Source organism: Myxocyprinus asiaticus, chromosome 39 (assembly GCF_019703515.2).
Source record: "Myxocyprinus asiaticus isolate MX2 ecotype Aquarium Trade chromosome 39, UBuf_Myxa_2, whole genome shotgun sequence".
Classification (NCBI taxonomy): domain Eukaryota; kingdom Metazoa; phylum Chordata; class Actinopteri; order Cypriniformes; family Catostomidae; genus Myxocyprinus; species Myxocyprinus asiaticus.
The window spans coordinates 16,582,999-16,604,750 of NC_059382.1; the positions used below are offsets into that span (position 1 = coordinate 16,582,999).

At 38.2% G+C, this 21,752-nt stretch overlaps 1 protein-coding gene across 2 annotated transcripts in view; it reads left to right on the forward strand.

The window, feature by feature from the left end:
* The window catches only part of LOC127430280 (2-(3-amino-3-carboxypropyl)histidine synthase subunit 1-like), a 106,307-nt gene that overhangs the window by 9,078 nt on the left and 75,477 nt on the right, over window positions 1-21,752 (forward strand). The window contains exons 2-3 of one of the 2 annotated variants that reach the window (XM_051679983.1): window positions 890-1,039; window positions 13,467-13,530. In XM_051679983.1, the coding sequence (XP_051535943.1) occupies window positions 890-1,039; window positions 13,467-13,530 (214 nt within the window). The remainder of the gene's footprint in view (window positions 1-889; window positions 1,040-13,466; window positions 13,531-21,752) is intronic. The other variant, XM_051679984.1, reaches the window with a different exon arrangement.

Consider the following 21,752-nt stretch of genomic DNA (forward strand, 5'->3'; position numbering starts at 1 on the left):
TCTCTTAAAGCAAGTCTAAATATCTTATATGTTGCTTCTCAAGTAAATGTATCTTTTTTTAAGGATGTTTAGACCATTTTAAATGGAAAATAAGACAAAAACACTTTAACAATATTGCTGATTCTTTTGCTGTGAATTTCTTTGCTGAATTAAACTTAATAAAAAGTAGTTTTTTCCCCCTTTGATTCAGTGAATGTCATTTAGAGGTATTTTTAAAAGATGATTTTGTCCTTTTTAATGTTAGTAAGCACGTTTAATACAACATTTTAAGTTGGGGCACAAGCTGAGTAATCGTTTAAGAGCTAATGATTAATCGTTGCAGTAATCGCCGAACAGTCGAATAATCATTCTAATAATCATCAGATTAATCGATTATCAAAATAGTCATTAGTTGCAGCCCTTAAGTGTAGTGTAACCAGGGCCTTGCATTGAAGGAGAGACCGAGCCATATCTATAGAGACCAGAACATCATAGAGTGGTAGGCTCTTTTGACATGGGCCAGTAAGCAATCACCAAGAACACATTAGCAACTGCATAGCAATGCCGTAGCAACCACCCACAGCATCCTAACTTTGGATGGCAACAACTTCTGTATGGGCAAGCAACACTCATATTTTCTTCAGAAAATTTTCCTGCCGCTGGAATATTTGTGTATACTTTTGTAAAATATCTCCAAGTTTGAACATTTTCTCAGCAATGATGTGCTGTATTTAAGGACCTCTGCCCAGATGATCTCTTGATTTTGGAGCAAATGAATAACTTAGTGGTTTGCGAGAGACATCCGCCTTAAAGTTGGTCAGAGATCTTTGGAGTTCAGTGATGCTTGCAGTAAACTCCACTATCGGTCTACTTCTAATTAAGCAACTCTCATATTGTGCTTTTAATGTAGTGCGGGGTCCAAGAAGAGTGGCCAATCAGATTCCAGATGAGATCCTCAAAGATCCAGAGCTTAACGAGGCCATTAAATCTTTACCTGCTAACTACAACTTTGAGATCCACAAAACAATATGGCGTGTGCGACAAGCCAAAGCCAAGAGGGGTGAGTACATTTTAAGTCTCTCAGTTGAAAATGAAAGGGGCAACTTTATAGATGGAACCTAATTTTCAAGATTGGGGGACCAAATGCAAACATTTAAGAGTCGGTCACTGAAAAACCCATTGCCATTTAGGAGGGACATATTCCCCAATAATCAGATTAGTGGTTGATTATGGGTTTTTCAGTGACTGGTTCTTTAACATTTGTTCCCCCCAATATTGAAAATGTGGTTACATCCTTGGAATTGCCCCTTTGGTTGAAGTAGGCAACAGCGAAGTGTTTGTGTTAAATAGTCTGAGTGCCTCAAATGGGAGGTATGTAGTATTTCATGGTTTTACGCTAGGCTTACAGTTTCTTGTAGATCATTAGTTATTCTTATATTTTGAAGAGAAATAAGTAGCCTAGAGATACAGTATATTATTTTTTTTGCAATAATGCAGCATCATTTCATAAAGTATATGTCATGCTCATTGTTTTTTATGAGAGCATGCATGGTTGCATTATAGAGATTAATGTTCCGCACAACTGACTTATTTTAGTTATTACACCAGCGTCTTATAGACCATGGACAGAGTCAAGCAAACTGAAAAGTCTTAGATATTTCTACAGGCATACAGTAATTAAGGGGGAAAAAAATACTTGTAACTCCTGGTCTTCTTGCTGTTCTTTTGGAACAAAGTGCAAGCTTTAAATTACTGCATAGGGCTGCTTTAAACCAGCTGGGGAAATTGGTGAAATTTATGATGACATTTAAAGGGTATAATTACATAATTTTGCTTTAGCAAAATGGTGAAGATGTGTTTTTATTACCTTATTAACCATTTCGCCACCATCTGAAGAACTTTTATTCTTAAGAGCACACCAGCTTGACATATGCTCTAGACTGTGACTTGGTATTCGATTTGTATTCAGTTTTCTAACATGGTTTAAAAATCAAACATGCTTCATTAAACTGCCTAAGGTTATTTTTGGGAGAATGCCCTCAGTGAAATGCTTCCTCTGATGGTAGTGTTTGTTGCATGCACTGTCTGCGTCGATTGAGTGCTTGATTTAATAAAGGAATTATGTAAATAATGTAACAGTACGAACACCCCCCAGATTTTTTTTTAATGTAATTTGCATTCTGCATTTCCTCATCTTATAGGCCAGTTCTGTGGACATGGTTGTGAGGTGCAGGTTTTTGTGCCGAATACCACATACAAAATATGTCATAATAACTGTTTAAGGAATTTGTTGTACTGTCTTTATGGAATATGTGAATTAATTCATGTCAGTCTTGAGATGTTTGTTGTGGTGGTTTAATGCATGTCCACATTAGACCAGTGTTTAGTCTCTTAGGCTGAATTACTGTGTGGGCTGTTTTGTATGAAAGTACTGTATGTTATATTTTCTGTGGTGACTTTCATAAGTGGTGTTTACCAAGATGCTGTCAGATTGGTGTGAAATGATTCCCCTCGGAACACTTTTGGCTCATTTGAAACTGCTGTAATGAGATGTCATACTGTTTCTTAGTGAAATTTAAGCAATTGTAAGTGGTCAGGCCTTTTTCCCAGGCTGCTACACATGCTCTGTTGGCTAGAGTTTACATAAAGGTTAATGGCATCATAGTTTTAAGTAGTGTGTCCTGTACTTCTTGCTTTATTAACTTGGGCCCCTCTTAAAAATCCTTATATTTGAAAATAATTTTGAAGTTGATCTCCGTTTGGTAGTGCAATAAAAAAAATCTACAACCCCAATGCCGAAAAAGTTGGGACAGTGTGAAAAATGCTAATAAAAACAAAAGGGAGTGATTTGTAAATTATATTCAGCCTTTGCTATATTTAAAGCACTACAACTAAACATTATATGATGTTTTACCTTGTGAATTTCATTGTTTTTTTTAAATGTACAGTAATTTCAAATCAGATGATTGCAACACACTCCAAAAAAGTTGAGACGGGCAATTTAAGACTAATAACAATTTGACGAGTTGAAATAACAAGGCAATGGGAAACAGGAGATGTTAAACAGGTGAGGCAATTGTGTCATAGTATATAGGGAGCCTCCAAAAACAGCCTAGTCCTTCAAGAGCAATGATCATTCGAGATTTGTCAATTTGCCAACTGATGTTTCAGCAAATAATCCAGCACATTGAGAACAATGTTACCCAAAGACAAATTGGAAGGATTTGGGGCATTTCACCCTCTACAGTGCACAATAGAGTTAAAAGATTCAAGGAATATGGTCAAATCTCTGTGCGTAAAGGGCAAGGCGAAAACCACTTCTGAATGCAGATGATCTCTAATCCCTCAGACGTCACTGTCTTAAAAAACGGCATTCATCTGTAATGGATATAATGAACATGGGCTTGGGATAACTTTAGTAAACCTTTGTTAGTCTACACCATTCGCCGCTGCATCCACAGATGCAAGTTAAGACTTTACTATGCAAAGCAGAAGCCATACATCAACACTGTTCAAAAGCGCTGCCGAATTCTCTGGGCTCGTTCTCATCTTAGATGGAAAGTAGAACAGTGGAACTGTGTTTTTTGGTCTGAATAGTCCACATTTCAAAACGTTTTTGACAAACAAAGCTGTCATGTTATCCAGGCCAAAGAGGAAAAGGGCAATCCAAGCTGTTATCAGCATCAGGTCCAAAAGCCAGTGTCTGTATGGGCCAGGGGTGTGTCCGTGCCCATGGCATGGGTAACTCGCACATCTGTGTGAACACCATGAATGCAGACAGATATGTAAAAATTTTGGAGCAGCATATACTGCCATCTAGCACCATCTTTTCCAGGGACGTCCCTGCATTTTCCAGCAGGACAACTTCAAACCACATACTGCCCAGATTTCAAGTGCATGGCTGTGTGAGCAGAGAGTGTGGGTGCTAGATTGGCCTGCCTGCAATCCTGATCTGTCTCCAGTTGAGAATGTGTGGTGCATTATGAAGCACCCCATACGACAACGAAGATCCCGTACTACTGTGTAGTTAAAGACCTACATAATGGATGATTGGGGGACAATTTCACTTTCTAAACTTAACAAACTTGTGTCTTCAGTGCCCAAATGCTTAATAAGTGTTATTAGAAGAAATGGTGATGTTTCACAGTGGTAAACACTCGACTGTCCCAACTTTTTTGGAGCGTGTTGCAATCATTTGATTTGAAATTACTGTAAATTTAAAAATAACAATGAAATTCACAAGGTAAAACATCATATAATGTGTAGTTGTAGTGCTTTCAATATAGCAAAGGGTGATTATAATTTACAAATCACTCTTTTTTTTTTCTTTTTTTTTTTTTTTTGCATTTTTTGCATTTTTCATACTGTTCCAACTTTTTTGGAATTGGGGTTGAAATACATGTGCTATACCTCCTAAAACTAACCTCTGAGAATTTCTTCACAACAGGAAAAAAAGCTGGTGAAATCAGCTAGCAGCATGCTAATCCTATTATTTGTGCCATATAATTTATCGTTATGCAAATTTAATCCTCATTTAGTTTGAAGCATCCAATTAAGTGCTGTTTATCCTCTATGTTGATGATGAATTAACTCCACGTGATGGCTTCATCTTGGGTGCTGCGGCTTAGATTTGTGGGTTGCGATTCAGCAACCCTTTGTCTGTTTTTTGGCTTTGGTTGTTTAGCCTGTGCTCCTAATCTGTCATAGCCATTGTGATGGCCACGGACTGCGAGCAAAACATGTTATACCAATGACACTGTCCCTGTTCTAACATGTCAGAACAGCCAAGTCAAAATAGGCCAGTAGAACAGTTGTGTGTACCAGTGAGTTTCTGACATTCCGATTCTAAGAACTGTCACCGCTTTGTGAACTTTCATGTTTCTGGGCTACTAATTGCACCATGTATGTATGTTTTGATTTTGCCTCTCTTGAGAGAGTGTCTGCTCTCACCCCGAACCCGGACCCCCTCCCTTTGGCCGTGCATCACACTTATGATGCAGGCTTGTCTCGAGGGCCCGTCACAGCATGCCCCATGTGTCGTTCTAGTACAGGTGTCAATGTGTCTTCAGAAAAGCCGTTACACAGTTGCACTAATCAAGTGGGAGTAAGATGAGAAACAAAGGTTGTGTCCGAAAACCTATAGCTGCTGCCTCGCTGACCAGGTAGTCGTTAAATAACAGGCTGCATTTTGTGAATGTAGGTATGACAATGTGGACAGTCATGATTAGTTAATTGTGGCAGCTGTGGGGGGCCTGGGTAGCTCAGTGGTAAAATACGCTGGCTACCACCCCTGGAGTTCGCTAGTTCGAATCCCAGGGCGTGCTGAGTGACTCCAGCCAGGTCTCCTAAGCAACCAATTTGGCCCGGTTGCTAGGGAGGGTAGAGTCACATGGGGTAATCTCCTCGTGGTCGCTATAATGTGGTTGGTTCTCGGTGGGGCGCACGGTGAATTGAGCGTGGTTGCCGCGGTGGATGGCGTGAAGCCTCCACATGCGCTATGTCTCCGTGGCAACGCGCTCAACAAGCCATGTGATAAGATGCGTGGGTTGACTGTCTCGCCAGGCAACTGGGATTCGTCCTCCGCCACCCGGACTGAGGCGAATCACTATGCGACCACGAGGACTTAGAGCGCATTGGGAATTGGGCATTCCAAATTGGGAGAAAAAGGGGAAAAATCCCCCCCCCCCCCCATATATTGTGGCAGTAATTGTAATTGTTACATTGATTTTGTACTTGATTGTACAGCCCTATTTCTAAGGCAACAAAACATGTCTAATGATTTAAAGCAAATTCAATTGTGCTTTAGACCTAACCAAGCAAATATTTAGGCACTACAGTCCTTATTTCTTAGTAGAAATTGAATTGTAATTTGAAAAAAATAAATTAAAAAAAGAATAGAAAATGTACTTTTGTAAATAAATTTAGCTCCTTGTTCCATATTAGTTGTTCCACCAACAGCCGAATTGGAGGATTTCATAGGCAGTGAAAGACACATCTGAGGTGCCTTCAAAATCCGACCAGATGAAAGCATTACTCCCAAACCCCAACCGAAAAATTGAATCTTAATGGGAAAATACAACTTCCAAATCATGCTCATCATTGATTAGGTGAACGTGATTACTTCCTGGTTTCCACGGGTCTCGAACCCATGTCTCTGAGTCTGCTCACGCAACAAGCTATCAGTTGTGCCACAGGAAAAGGTAAACAAATTTGAATTGTTGCTAAAATGTCTGATGGGATATTCATCTATTGGCTTCAGTATCTTTGGACGCATGTCCACTAGTACTATAAAGAGTGTGTCTGTGGAGGCCAAACCTACAGTGATGCAGCATTTTTAATCATTATAAATCTTAACTATGCAGTACAGCAGCAGATATTTGGACACATGTCCATTCTTATTATAAAGAGTGTGTCTTTAGAGGCCAAACCTACAGCGATGCAGCGTCTTTAATCATTAAAAATCCTAACTATGCAGTAACACCGCAGAAATGCCCAATTTCAAGCCTCCATTGATGTGAATGACAGCAAACTAGTGTTTGATGTGCTGAATGTGTTAGCAGGTGGCTTGTGCCGAGTACTGTCATGGGGATTGAAGAGAATGCTACAGTCTGGTGGGCTCTTTGTTGTGGAGTTTTTCATTTTAAAAGCCTCCCTTCTTTCTGGACTCAGTGGGCAAAGATTTCTCTCTCTATTCCCTCCTTTTTTCTTCACCTTCCCTTGTGAGGTTGTGTTGTTTCCCACCATTATTTTTTATTGTTATTTATTTTTTTATTTTTTACAAGAATACTTCTAGCACAACAGTTGCAGTCAGTCTCAACCAAAAGGTCAAGGTTTGGCTGGTTGGCATGCTTCAGCTGCCCCTGATGGTAGATGCTACACCAACCCAAAACATCTTTCTCCATTGATAGCCATTCAAAATTAGCTGTGATCTTTGACTAAATAATTGTTTGTTTGTTTGTTTGTTTTTTTGCAAGCAACATCTATATCACTAATATTTAATTATAGCAGGGATTGGCAACCTTTTTGGCATTAAGTTTCATTTTTCATTTTCCTTGTTAAATGTTCTGTTCTGTGGCTTCATGACAGTTCATGGTGTCCTGCTATAGAGAACCAATAAAAAGGAAACTTTTCAGTGGCTTGAGCAATATGTCATAATTGAAAAGTTCTCTTGATTGTAGTATACTGCATGACACAAATGAGTCATGCTTGATATATAGAAATATGTCATAATAATAATATATGATAATATATATATTATCACATTTGTTTATGGTACTCGCAACCTGACAGAGTTCAGAGGGACAGCACATTTCAGACAAACATTTCCTATTTGCAGTAGGGCTGAGTGATATAGCAAAAAAAGTTATTATTATTTTATTTCACACATGTGATTATATTTAATATCTTGATATTTATATATTTTCTCTGAAATGGCTTAAAGGCTTTTTTTTTTTTTTTTCAATCCAAAGATTCATTGTAAACAAACATCCATTGTAACCAAAAAGATTCAAAATATTTTATGGAAATATTAAAATACAGTAAAAAAGAAAAAAAAAATATATGTATATATCTAGCTAAGAATACTCAAGGCATGATTTCCACACTGTTTTTCACTATAAATAGAAGGAAGAATATTTAATTGTTATCATTTAAATGCAGCAATATAACAATACATAAAATAGAAAAAACATAAAGTTGCAATAGTTACATACATATCATTTTACTAAAATATTTTAGTACATGAAAAATGCCACAAAGGGGCTTCTGTGATAATTTTTGGTACAGAGTGATGGTACAGATGAATCACTGAATCAAAGTTTTGAATCAATTCACTGAAACTGACACTAAACTGATTCATGGAAAGGAATCAAACTTACTAACTGAAGTTCAAATCAGAGACTCTGAATTTGAATTAGACTTAAACGACTTTAGAATCAGAGCTTTGAACTTGGTGCTTCCAATCAGAATTTAGAGTTGGAAAATCCTTTTCATAAATGCATTTTGAAAATGAACCAACAGGCGTCTTTCTCCATTTCAGTGATTGGCTCAGTGGGCTACATCAGTAGCACAAATATTTGTGTATGTTCATTTCACATAATGAGGATGTATTGGTTTCTTGACTTGATTACTTTTGAATTTCTTAGGGCCTAAGGATGCTGAGGATTAATGCAGATGCTACGACTTGCAGCAGAGAACACTTACAGTACCTCTGAGATTAATTATTCTTGTGTTTGAAAAATTAGTCCATGGTGTCTTGAAATGAATGTGAACATAATACAAACTCTGTCTGCAGTGTCATCTGTTTATATTTGCCCACAGACGGATAATTGTACAGTGAAGAGTGAAGATCTCATGTTCTCAATAGAATGCAAAAACGATTGATTTGAGTTTAAGAAAAGTGCATCTGTGTGTTCTTGAGTTTGTGCAGAACACTGTCTTTATAATGAATTTAAAAAAGATGTTTAGACTAATAATTAACACTTAGTTATTTAGCTGGTTTTTACCGGTTGAAAGTGACAGCCCTTGCAGCAAATACAGAATGTAATTTCATGAATTCGTCAGACTGGAAAGTGGAATTTGAGGATGGGCTATGTCAAATCAAACTGCTCTGCCATGGACAATATGTGGCTTATAAACCTGACTTCCTATTATAACCTACAAGGATGGGAGCGCCCCCTTTAAAATAGGCATGTAACGGGGTCTCTGTAGCACCCCCATTTTCACCTATATTCACCAAACTTCGTACATATATTGTTCTCATCAAGCCGAACAACTTTCATACTTACAGTCATTAGCTCGCCAGGCTGTTGTGCTTGAAAATCCCAGGAGATCAGCAGTTACAGAAACCAGCCCATCTGGCACCAACACTTATGTAATCCATGCGATTATCTAATCAGCCAATCGTGTGGCAGCAGTGCAGTGCATAAAATCTTTCAGATATGGGTCATGTTCACATCAACCATCAGAATGGGGAAAAAATGTGATCTCAATGATTTGGACCATGGCATGATTGTTTGTGCCAGATGGGCTGGTTTGAGTATTTCTGTAACTGCTGATCTCCTGGGATTTTCACGCACAACAGTTTATAGAATTTACTCTGAATGGTGCGAAAAACAAAAAACATCCAGTGAGTAGCAGTTCTGTGGACGGAAATGCCTTGTTGATGAGAGGGGTCAACAGAGAATGGCCAGACTGGTTCAAACTGACAAAGTCTACGGTAACTCAGATAACGGCTCTGTACAATTGTGGTGAGAAGAATAGCTGAGATGCGGGTTGGCAGTGTTTTGGTGGCACGAGGGGGACCTACACAATATTGGGCATAATGTGTATGTATGTGTGTGTGTGTGTGTGTGTGTGTGTGTGTGTGTGTGTGTATGTGTGTGTGTGTATATATATATATATATATATATATATATATGTAGATGTATATATGTGTGTGTGTGTGTGTGTATAAATATGTATATTTATTTATGTATTTTTTTAAGATTCAAATCCCTAATACCAAACTCATCCTGTCTGTGTACCAACTGTGGTTGTTGCTGTGCTCTTTCAATCATTCAGATTTGATTTGGGCTCACATTTTGTTTGTCAGTCCTTGTGCTGTGGTAACAGATGTAGCCGAACACACTAAACACACCCATTTATCTGTGTGTGTGTGTGTGTGTGTGTGTGTGTATGTGTGTGTGTGTTTGCGCCATGTTTCCACACTAACCCCGTCAGTCGGGGGCTTCTGGCATTTTGGCATTTCCTTGAGCTCCTATGACATTTCTGGATCTGTGCCGTACAAATGTGTGCTCACTTAGCCCAAAGCCGGTGCCAGCCTCCTTAGCGTGAAGGAGCTTTTCAGCGGTCAGCCAAGGATGGATGGATGGATGGATGGATGGAGAGATTTGTCAGGCAAGGCTGTACTGAGCTGAATAACCTTTTACTGTTAATAAACTCGCCCTTTCTCAGGTAATGACCTGTCTGTTTCTGCCCGGACTGAAGGAGGCCAGTCTTTTAACCTTTCATCAGAGAGTTGCACAGTGCAGTTGTATTCCTCCTCTCTCTTTCATCCATTACTCTTCCTGGCCACACTTTACCTTGTCTGCACTCAGAACAAATTGCTTATGTGTGTTTTTTTTTTTTTTTAAACCATCTTTCCCTCTCAATTATTGCCCCAGCTGATCCATATTCATGTAAATCCAGTGTTTCTTAACAGAGGGTATGAACTCTAAGTAGGGCATTTGCTCTTGAGCAGAGTCTCTAGACATAAATGGCATCCTAGACTCAACAAAAAGGGTGGCCTGCTGTCCCTGGGCCAGTGTGAGAGAGTTTCGGGCCAGTTGTCTTTCTCTTTAAAAAAATAAATAAATAAATAAAAATAAAAAATAAAGCAAAAATCTAGGTCACACTGAGGCACTTGCAATGGAAGTGAATGGAGCCAATCTTTTAACATTAAAATACTTACGGTTTTAAAAGTATAGCCACAAGACATTCAAAATATGTGTGTTAATGTGATTTAAGTGTGATAAAATCTCTTATACTTTTTCTGTGAAAAGTTATATCAAACTTTACAAAACCCTTAAATGATCGTAAAAACGCTGATTAAAACAACTTTACAGCTTAATACACAAGTTTAACAGAAGAATTAATGTAATTGCTTCAGTAAAATTATAAGCTTTAGCCTACATTTCTGCCTTTTAAAAGGAGGAGGGATGAGTTGAAATTATTTTTTGTAAACTTGACTTGTATTGAACCCATAATATTCCTTTAGTATTTTACTAGTATGTTCCTTGTCAGTGTTTGTACTCTTCTGAAAAATTAGGTTCTACGATTATTTACTGACAGAAAAAGACTCCCAGTATCATATGTCACAGATGTATGACATCATCATGACAATATAGACATGTAGAATGGTGATAATTACAAATTTCACTGTTCCACACGCTCCAGTTAGTCTGTATAGTACATGTAACAGTTCCAATTTTAGGACATCAGTCTGTTTCCAAGACAACAGCGCAGGATATCTAAGCGTGATGCTGCCGTACAATGAAGAAGATGAGAGGGAAAAAAAAATGCTCGTTAGACATGTGTTTGTTTTGAGCTTCATCAAGCTCATTTTATTCAAAGACATTGTCTGAATGATTTAAGAATGAAGCACAGCACAAGAACATGATCTCATTAGAATGCTGCTGTATTGGCTTATGGGTTGTAATTCTATTTATGAAAAATTACGGCTTCTTAGTGCCCTTCCAATAAAACAGAATTATCCTAAATAATATAAAAACTGTCTACAATTGTATTACTTAGAATAGAAAGACTGATCTCTCTCAAGCTGCTATTTTTCCATTTATATTAGATAGCCAGTTACAGTTAATTTATCATCTTCTTTGAAAAGTGATTTTATGCAAGATAAGATCATTATCTCCACGACTGAGCAAATGCAATGTTACATCCGTCTGTGTTTTAATTTAGTAAAGGAATATGTTATTTCATAAAACTTAATTAATACATGGTTTTTTTCTTAAGTTAACTGCTTTGCACTTTTTAGTAATATGTAATCACTTATTGAATTATTATCATTTAATTGAATTTAGGAGTTCAGATATGGTTTATATGAATGTGTCCACAGGTCAGTGTCCTTAATAAGGGATAAAGTATTGATTAGTCTTGGCTTATGACATCGTAATGGCTCCAACAATGGTATATAATTCTGCTTTCATATCATACATGGAACTATTATCATCCCTCTGTTGATTTATGCACTTTTATTTCACACTGATTTAATGTGGTCCTTGTTTAAAATTTAACTGCACTGTGTAGCTGTTTCAGTCTTTCCACGCTGAGAGACAGCTTTTAATTTTTTGGTTCTTGAGGTTCAGGAAAGTGTTTTCTGATGTTGGCTCAACCCAAGTAAATTAGGCCTAAGTAGAGTAAACATAAATTGTAACATAGTTCCTCCATTACATACATTTTTTGAGTTTGGTGGATGATTTTAATGATTTATCTCATTTTACTGGAATTTTTGAATTTGAATTAATCTGAGCTTGTTTTAGTGCATTCTCATTTAATCAGTTTGTATACCCAAGCTGAATTAACAAGTGTATTTACCAAATCAACTCAAAAACATATGTTGAGTCAACTAAAATTTTTGTCAGTTAACTCGACACAATTTATCGCAAAGTCTTCGATTCTGAGAAATGAAAATTACTTTGAATCTTAACACGTTAGACAAACTAGATCACCCTAAATGTTATCCCAACTAGCTTAACAAATTTGTCTAAAACTATTTAATATTGAACAATGTTGCTGATGTGCCAGATCCCATCATGCATTATGTTATGAATATATTTTTTATAGTTAGTGATATAGGCTCATTGTTTGCTGTTTGCATGTTGTTGTTGTTTTGTCATCACTGTTAGTTTATGGTTGTGTGATGTTCAGAGCTCAACTTTTTACTTAATGATGTTTGTTGATTGTCACCATTACTGAAGTGTGTGTGTCAAGTGTTGAGGTCTATGTTCCTCCCTCACTAGTTATCACATACTGTGTTTGCTTTGCAATATGTTAATGCCTTGAGAGGCAAAGATTGTACTGTACTTCGCGTAATGTATGCCGATAAAGTGCAAGAGTGTTTAAAAAAACAAGTTAAATTAAATATTCAAGTCAAGTCAGCATTACTAAAATCAAAAAGTTTTGTCAATTGTTTTCCCTGTCTCAACAAGATTTCTTTAGTTATTCTTTTTTAATTTTTTATATATATCTTTACATCAATGTAACTTGAGTCAAAGCCAAGAAAACACTAAGTTAAGTTAAAAGTTTCCTTAAAATTTTTATGTTTAGTGAACTTGTCCGGGCTTACAGTGTTATGGTGTAATTTTATTGTGGCAAGCATGTTATTGCAGCTGTGTTTAAATGGTATGTGCCAAATTTGCATTTATGTTGTATGCCAACTCTGTAACTCTGTATGTATGTATATATATATATATATATATATATATATATATATATATATATATATATATATATATACTGGATGTATATATTTTTTTCATATGCAATTAATAAATCTTCATTCATACGCAATAAGTCTTGAATGTGTTTATATAATTGTCACAGGACTACCACTTAGCCAATTTTAAAACACCTCACGCACTTATAAATCATATCATATCATATATCTCCCTTGACGCAGGGCTGTTCTAAGAGGGTTTATTTGGTTTGGAGATGGAGTATAGCAAAAGCATGTGTCTCACACCAAATGTATGATACATTTTGTACTTTAGTTTTTCACAGCTAATGAGCTAGTAGGTCTCAGGTATTCCAGTCATGTTGCCTGATACACATGAAATCATTATTGATGCTGAACAGAACGCTAGACAAGCCTTTTTTATGCCATGCATGCTTCACTAGAGTAATATATTGGAGGTCAGGGTGGCTTTCACTAATACTTTAGGCTACTATATTGCACTGACCTGGGCTCTGTCTCTTTCTCTGACCTGCAGTGGCCTTGCAGTTGCCCGAGGGTCTGCAGATGTTTGCCTGTGTGATCGCTGACATCATTGAGAGGTAGGTACTACACACACCCATGCTGCATCCGAAACCATGTACTGTCTGAATATGTACTGTATTTGATGGGGAACGCACTTATCTACCGCCAAAACAGTACGTTCTTTTAGGTATGCATGTGAGTAGTATGAATAGATTTCGGACATACTTCATCCGGGGAAATGGGTATTGACCCGTGACCCGCAGATATGGCGTAAGAACAGTCTCACCGGAAATAGTAGGCCATCCGGAAATTTCTTGCTTACTGCTTCATGAATATTGTGGATTCAGACATACTACTCCATTGGCATACTGTTTTTGGCACACTGTATATTAGAGAAGTATGGATATTCGGATGTAGCACCAGTCTCTCTCACAAAAGCATGCCTCAGGCACTGCCGTACGGGACTGCCCCACAGCATCAGCGTGCCTGACCTTATCTAGGCATCCCCTCATGGGGTTATGATCCTAATACACATTATTATGGTTAAATTTGCCCTATCTAGTGCATTTTTTTACTTTGCATAGAAGCGGAGCAGATCAAAGTGAAAAATGTACTGTATATTTATGTAGACTTTTTAAAACCTTTTCCCACGTGAGTTTTTCCTGTAAAAAAATAAAGATATTGTGATGTTGAAAAGACTATTTGAGCAGCTGGTTCATTATGACAACCGCTTCAGTCCTTGTTTTGCTGGTAAGCTTGAATGCAGATCACAACAGTTTGATCGTATTCATCAAAGCCCAATCTAGTGTAATCACACTGGTTTGATTGTAGGTGCGATAGGGTTGCTTTATAAGGCAACCTAAAGGTATTTACACAAAATCCCAATTGCATTAATGTATCACATGCTTGAATGTTGATTATTGATTCGAATGCAGACAGAAAATAAGACACATGCTGATTGTCATGACGGAGTGGCAGTGTAAAGACATGTTTTCAGTCTTTGCCGGATCAACTGCATTTCTGTGATGCAAAGGAAACATTTTATAATGGAGCTCCATTCTAGAATCTTTTCTATGGAATCACTTTCCTCTCATATACATCATAGTCAAATGTTCACTGATTAAAATGTAAATCTCCTGCACTAACCCACACTGTAGACTTGCTATAATCCATTAACTAAACGTCTAAATGACAGAAATCTAGAAAGATGAATAGACAATATTTCAGCACAGAAAATATTAAAAAGTATTTGATCGGGCATAATTGCCCAGAATGACGTCATTGAGTGTGTTTGCATGCACAATTTTACACCGATTATGCGTAATAACTAGGCAACCTATAATGTCATGTAAACACCTTAAAATGGTTTTCTGACACATTTTTTGTGACACAGATCTTTTCATTGGATGATGGTTTGAACAGCCACAAGCATGTTAAATATGACATTTTCAAATGTGATCGAATATTTTTTTTACTGTGCCTTCAGTGTGAACAGACAGGTTGAATTTAATGTGTTTTTGTTTTTTTACATCTTACTCAGTTTGTCTTTTGCACATGTGGTTTACCCCATATATAGGCCTGTTATGGTTTAAAACATTTAATTGCAAGTGTTAACGATTTCAGTTTCTTTTCAAGGAATGAAAAAATTATAGGCTTCAAGAGTTTGGTTCAGTGATTTGTTTTGATTACACGTAAAAAGTAAAATATGTGCACAAAAAGATACCAGACAGAGGCAGATTTATGTAACAGTGCTCTTTACTTGAATGTCATTAGCACAGAAAACACAGTTTATATATTTCACAAACTGTATTAAACCGTGAATGCAAGCAACTCTGTGCAAATGTAAAATAATTATAAATAACAAGTCTTCTTAACAAACCTTACACAGTATATATGTTGTGTTTTCCTGCTGGCCTCCGATTTTATGCAAGTAATATTACATTCGATTGTAATTAAATTCCACCATATGACTGCTAATACCTTATAAATACAACATTAGCCATAAAGAAGTATTTCTCCATAAATCGCTGATATATTTTACAAAAAACATTAAAAACAAAAATAACTACCAATTCTAATTTTAATAATTATTTAAATGCTTTAACTGTACTGTACATATTATAACAATGAACTTGCCAGGGTTTGTTATACGCATGGGAGTGTTAAACGCATGCAGTTTAGGAGCATTGGCTGTTCAGACCAGTATATGGGCTACATTTAGGGTGCTTTCACATTGGCAGTTTAGTCGAAAACAGAGCACGGTTGCCATGAAAATTGGTAATATGAAAGCTGTTTTGCGGACCGGGGGAGAGGACCGTGGTTCCGAATTTGGGACTGCCTTTAGGAGATGTTCTGAGTTCAGTTGCAATGGTTTGTATGAGTGAGAAAGCAACCTGTACACTGGTCCACATTGTTCAGTTAGTAAAATAACTAGGAAATGCGTTTTTCACGACTAAAGCATCACAACATTATCATTTGCACAAACACACACTTGTGCACCATGAGTGACGGGAAAATAAGCAGCGCTGCATATACACTATATTGCCAAAAGTATTCGCTCACCCATCCAAATAATTGAATTCAGGTGTTCCAATCACTTCCATGGCCACAGGTGTATAAAATGAAGCACCTAGGCATGCAGACCACTTCTACAAACATTTGTGAAAGAATGGGCCGCTCTCAGGAGCTTAGTGAATTCCAGCGTGGTACTGTGATAGGATGCCACCTGTGCAACAAGTCCAGTTGTGAAATTTCCTCGCTACTAAATATTCCACAGTCAGCTGTCAGTGGATTATAACAAAGTGGAAGCGATTGGGAATGACAGCAACTCAGCAACGAAGTGGTAGGCCACGTAAAATGACAGAGCGGTGTCAGCGGATGCTGAGGCGCATAGTGCGCAGAGGTCGCCAACTTTCTGCAGAGTCAATCGCTACAGACCTCCAAAGTTCATGTGGCCTTCAGATTAGCTCAAGAACAGTGTGTAGAGAGCTTCATGGAATGGGTTTCCATGGCCGAGCAGCTGCATCCAAGCCATACATCACCAAGTGCAATGCAAACCGTCGGATGCAGTGGTGTAAAGCACGCCGCCACTGGACTCTAGAGCAGTGGAGACGCATTCTCTGGAGTGACGAATCACGCTTCTCCATCTGGCAATCTGATGGATGAGTCTGGGTTTGGCGGTTGCCAGGAGAACGGTACTTGTCTGACTGCATTGTGCCAACTGTGAAGTTTGGTGGAGGGGGGATTATGGTGTGGGGTTGTTTTTCAGGAGCTGGGCTTGGCCCCTTAGTTCCAGTGAAAGGAACTCTGAATGTTTCAGCATACCAAGAGATTTTGGACAATTCCATGCTCTCAACATTGTGGGAACAGTTTGGGGATGGCCCCTTCCTGTTCCAACATGACTGTGCACCAGTGCACAAAGCAAGGTCCATAAAGACATGGATGAGCAAGTTTGGTGTGGAAGAACTTGACTGGCCTGCACAGAGTCCTGACCTCAACCCGATAGAGCACCTTTGGGATGAATTAGAGCGAAGACTGCGAGCCAGGCCTTCTCGTCCAACATCAGTGTCTGACCTCACAAATGCACTTCTGGAAGAATGGTCAAAAATGCCCATAAACACACTCCTAAACCTTGTGGAAAGCCTTCCCAGAAGAGTTGAAGCTGTTATAGCAGCAAAGGGTGGGCCGACGTCATATTAAACCCTATGGATTAAGAATGGGATGTCACTTAAGTTCATATGCGTCTAAAGGCAGCTGAGCGAATACTTTTGGCAACATAGTGTACCTTGCTCGCAATGAGCTGTCTCCTCAAAAAGAGCGACATAGTCACCTTTTCCTGGACATGCATATCTGCTTAATTATGGCATGCAACGCACAGAGGTGCAAGTGTCGTTCACTCTTGTGTGCATAATAACATCATATTAATAAAAAACATACAGATATAGCGACCTACGTTGTGTTCTCCTTGTGCATGTTTGTGAGGATGCAAGTTGATGACGGAAAAGCAATGGGGTTTCGACAGAATATGAAAGTGTCTGAAACCAGACCAAGGCTGCGGGGGGCTCCAACAATAATCAGATTCGGACCACAACAAACGTGCCCAGTATGAAATCACCTTAAAATGTAATGTGAACAACCTTACAAAAAATTCAGATTTGAGCAAAAAATCAGATTTGGCTACTTATGAATGTAAACGCCTTTATTGACATTATGGCAGCTTTTTCAATGTGCGTATGTGTTGTATGCATCTATGATCCTGTTTGACATCAAAACCAGAGAAAAAAACGTAATCATCAAATCTAATGGTTTTCTTGCGTCGTCTGGCATTTAGCCTAAATCAAGCTGATTTTTCAGTTATCAGAGTTTTGTTGTACATATAAAAGCACTCAGTATCTGTCCCCATCAGGGATACTGTTTAACCCTCAATACAAACGCTTATCTGTAATGTCACTGCTCGTGAGGTGGTGCCTCTTCTTATGGTTCATGTCAGGCTGATGAGTACAGTGGACTGAACCTGAGCAGACATTCTTGGTTAAATGGAGACAGGACAGAGCCTGCAAAAGGCCTTTACACTCATTGAAAAAACTCTGTGCTTATCATCATTCTGCCACAGCCTATATCTGGGGCTCAGTAGAAAATTAGACACAAGTGCATACACAAGCTAGCTGTAATGCTCCCGCTAGTTAACAGCATGAAGTGGGCAAAACCATTATTCTTCTCAATTACATCTTTTTATATTCGGAACAGAATGTACTGCATAAAAATATTCTGCACACACACTTATATACAAACACAAATCATGGTCCAGTGCAGAGAAGGAAAGAGTCTGGCCACTCCTCCCACTTCCATCAGGTTTAATGTTAATGCAAATGAGGGCTATCAACACAGCACTTGATGACAAATGGTGCGCCGTGAAAAGTATAGTCACAGTATAGTCTCAGGGCATGCAGAGCACAGAGCCCATGCCCGGCATTAAGAGCCTTAGCTCCTTTTTTATTAAACATTCCATTTCTCTTACACTCTCCTGGGATGAATGTTCCCTATGTTTGCTTAAAACATATTTCCACATTCCTTAGTATAAGCAGAGTCCTGTTCTAGATGTCTGCTCAGTACTAATGAGAAACACTCAGAGGTGGAAAGATGGGTGAGCGCTTCCATTGAGGGATGTGTTTAGCCGCGGGCCCACACTCAAACTGTCACATTCCCAGAGGATTCATCTGTTTTACGAACACATTATGGGACTATGTTTCCATCTCAGTAGGTGCCGCCAATTCGATTTGGATGTGAGTGTAGAGTCAGTGAGGTGAAGCAAACAGTTTTGGGGTATTTTGAATGTCTAGATATCTGATTACTCTCCTCTGGTTAAACACAAATCCCTCTGTTTGATCCAGTTTTGCTGTCAGCTCTTCTGCAATTAAATCCTGTGTTCAACTTCACGCTCTCTCATTCCTCTATTGCCATTCCGTACCGATTTAGTTCCTGTTCATTTTTCTATCTTTCTATGACTTGGTTGTCTCCTTCCTGGCCCTTAAAGCACTATGGTACAGTTATTGTATCAAATGGTAATACCATGGTACTTTGATTTATACACGTATAGTGTATGATTACATATTCATTGTCATGGTATATGTATGATATTCCATGGTTGTGGCCAAAAACCATGGTACCATATCAAAATACCATGATAATACCCAAGAGGTCAAGGTTTGGTTTGCTAGTGTTGTCCGTTAGCTCTGTTGGTAATGCCATAACCATTATGTGGGAAAAAAGTATTTTTCTTTTAATAGCTATTCAGAAGTAGCTATGTATTCTGATGAAATAATTGTATTTAAAGAAACATATAAATGACACATTTTATTATATTACAGTAGATTTTATTTTCATTTTGCTGTTTTTTTTTTCTTTATTTTTTTTTGTAAGGCTCTTAAAAGCTTGAAATTGCTTTTTTTTTTTTTTTTTTTATAGATATTTTTCCTGTCTGTCACCTTTGACTTCACAGCTCAGGAAAGTCACTAGTGAAGGGCTTGGGACTGTGCGTAATCTTGTGGTGCCTTCAGCCAGTCAGCATTGCCAGGACATACTTTTACTGTGGCTCCGGAGTGATTAGTCAAATGAAGTATGGCTAAGGTGGTTGGTTATAAATAAAATGCATAACCAGAACTATGAGCCCATGAGCAGTTTGTGTCAGCCAAGCAACCACCCTTGAGAAAAATGGAAATTCTAACGAATAGCTTTCTCCAGGTTTTTTAGACCCCTTTGGTAAAACCATGGTTCTTTTTTGTAAGCATTTAATCTATTCTGTCTTTGTCTCTCTCTGTCTGTCTACATAAGTGTGTGTATTGTTTTGAGTGTGTGTAGTGTACTCTTCCTTCTCCTTATCAGACAGTTATAGTGCTCTCAGCTAAAGAGTTGCCTCTTTCTCATTGTAACAGGGCTTAACATCACCGAATGTACAGACACTCTTAAAACTGTTTAAACCAGTCAGTGTTTATTGAGGGAAATTAATGTCTGTTAATTAACTTTCCGAACCCCCCCCCATTTGCCGCAGCTCTCCATCTCTTACTCTCTCTGTCTTGTGAATCTTCTTCCCCTCGTTCATGCAGCGAGATCTCTAGATCTCAGCCAGCAGGTTATCTTCGATCTGCTGTTTCTTTGAGGGGCTTTAATATGGCTTGTATAGGACATTTATTCCTCAGTGGTATTCAGGGCTCCAGTTGTTCAGGTGCAGAGCACTTGTTGGAAGAAATGCTGTCTTTCCTCATTATTAGCCTTTGGCTCTGTTCAGCATGCTGGTGAAATAAAGGTGTTTTTCTGGAAAATCCCCAAACCTGGGCAGATATTAAAGACAAGAGGCCAAACGCAATGCTGGGCACTATAGCTAAAAAGGTTTTCAGCCTTTTGATGAAATTCAGTTTATACACAATACATAATCTCATATGTATTTACTATATATATATATATATATATATATATATATATATATATATATATAAATTATTTGTTTCGATCAGAGGAACCATTTTGCTATTTCATGTAATTTTCATCCGGAAATGTTGCGATTTCCCAATGCGCTCTAGGTCCTCGTGGTGGCTTAGTGACTCGCTTCTCCGCGGCATCCATGCACAACTCACCACGCGCCCCACCGAGAGCGAGAAACACATTATAGCGACCACAAGGAGGTTAACCCAATGTGACTCTACCCACCCTAGCAACCGGGCCAATTGGTTGCTTAGGAAGCCTGACTGGAGTCACTCAGCACGCCCTGGATTCGAACTTGCGACTCCAGGTGTGGTAGTCAGTGTCTTTATTAGTGTGAGATTTTTAATTTAAGTCTCACTAATTATAAAGTGCAGAATAACAAAATGCTGCTTGATGATGATATTTTTGCTGGTTTCACACGCGCTCAATGTCTTCGCCCATGGAATTTTGCAGTGAGAAGGGATGTGTTACTGTGCATTTAGACTGCAGTTCATAACACAACGCAAGTATGCGTTGCATTCTCAATGTTACCACAAGGGGCACGGTAGTGGACATTATTGGGAAATGTCCGCTTTAACAGTGAGTTTTCTCTTTCAAGTCAACTACTGTCGGAGCAACAGTTTGAAGAAAATATTGCTGAGATAGTAAGGTAAAGTCAATATATTTACAGCAACTTACCTAAATAATAACACCTAGTTAAATGGCACAGGCTTTTTAACTCTATCGCCCTCTTGAGTTTTGTTACTGCCACAGTAACGCAAGAATGCACGGTATGTACAGTACTGTGCAAAAGTCTTAGGTACATTAGATGGTTCACAAAAACATTTGTCTTAAGATGGTTATTTTCTCCAAGCTTTTAACAAATGATCTGTCAACAATCTTAAAAAAACTGTGCGCAAATGTACCTAGGAGAATTTTTTTGTTTGTTTGTTTAATGCTCTTTGTATGAAGTAAATTGATAAATAAAAAGTATTCATGGCATTATTTTTGAAAAAAATGTTTACAACTGCCTTGTGATCTGTAGAAGGAGATGAACATGAAAGATTGGAGTCCACACAGGATGTGGTGACTTTATCATGTGATCCATGATGAACTCAGAGCTTTGTGTCAGTGTGTGGAAAAGAGGTTGTGTAAATGTAGGCAGAGTTTAAGCTGATTAAACAAGATGAGGTTTTAAGCTCTAATGAGAGCAAGCTGCTACATATTATAGCAGATCTTTAGTTGATATACATACACAGTCACAAATCAGCATTACTCCCTGTCCCACCTCAGTCCTACTTGGTTTAATAAATGTTGTGGTCCATCTCAATATAATGGCAGT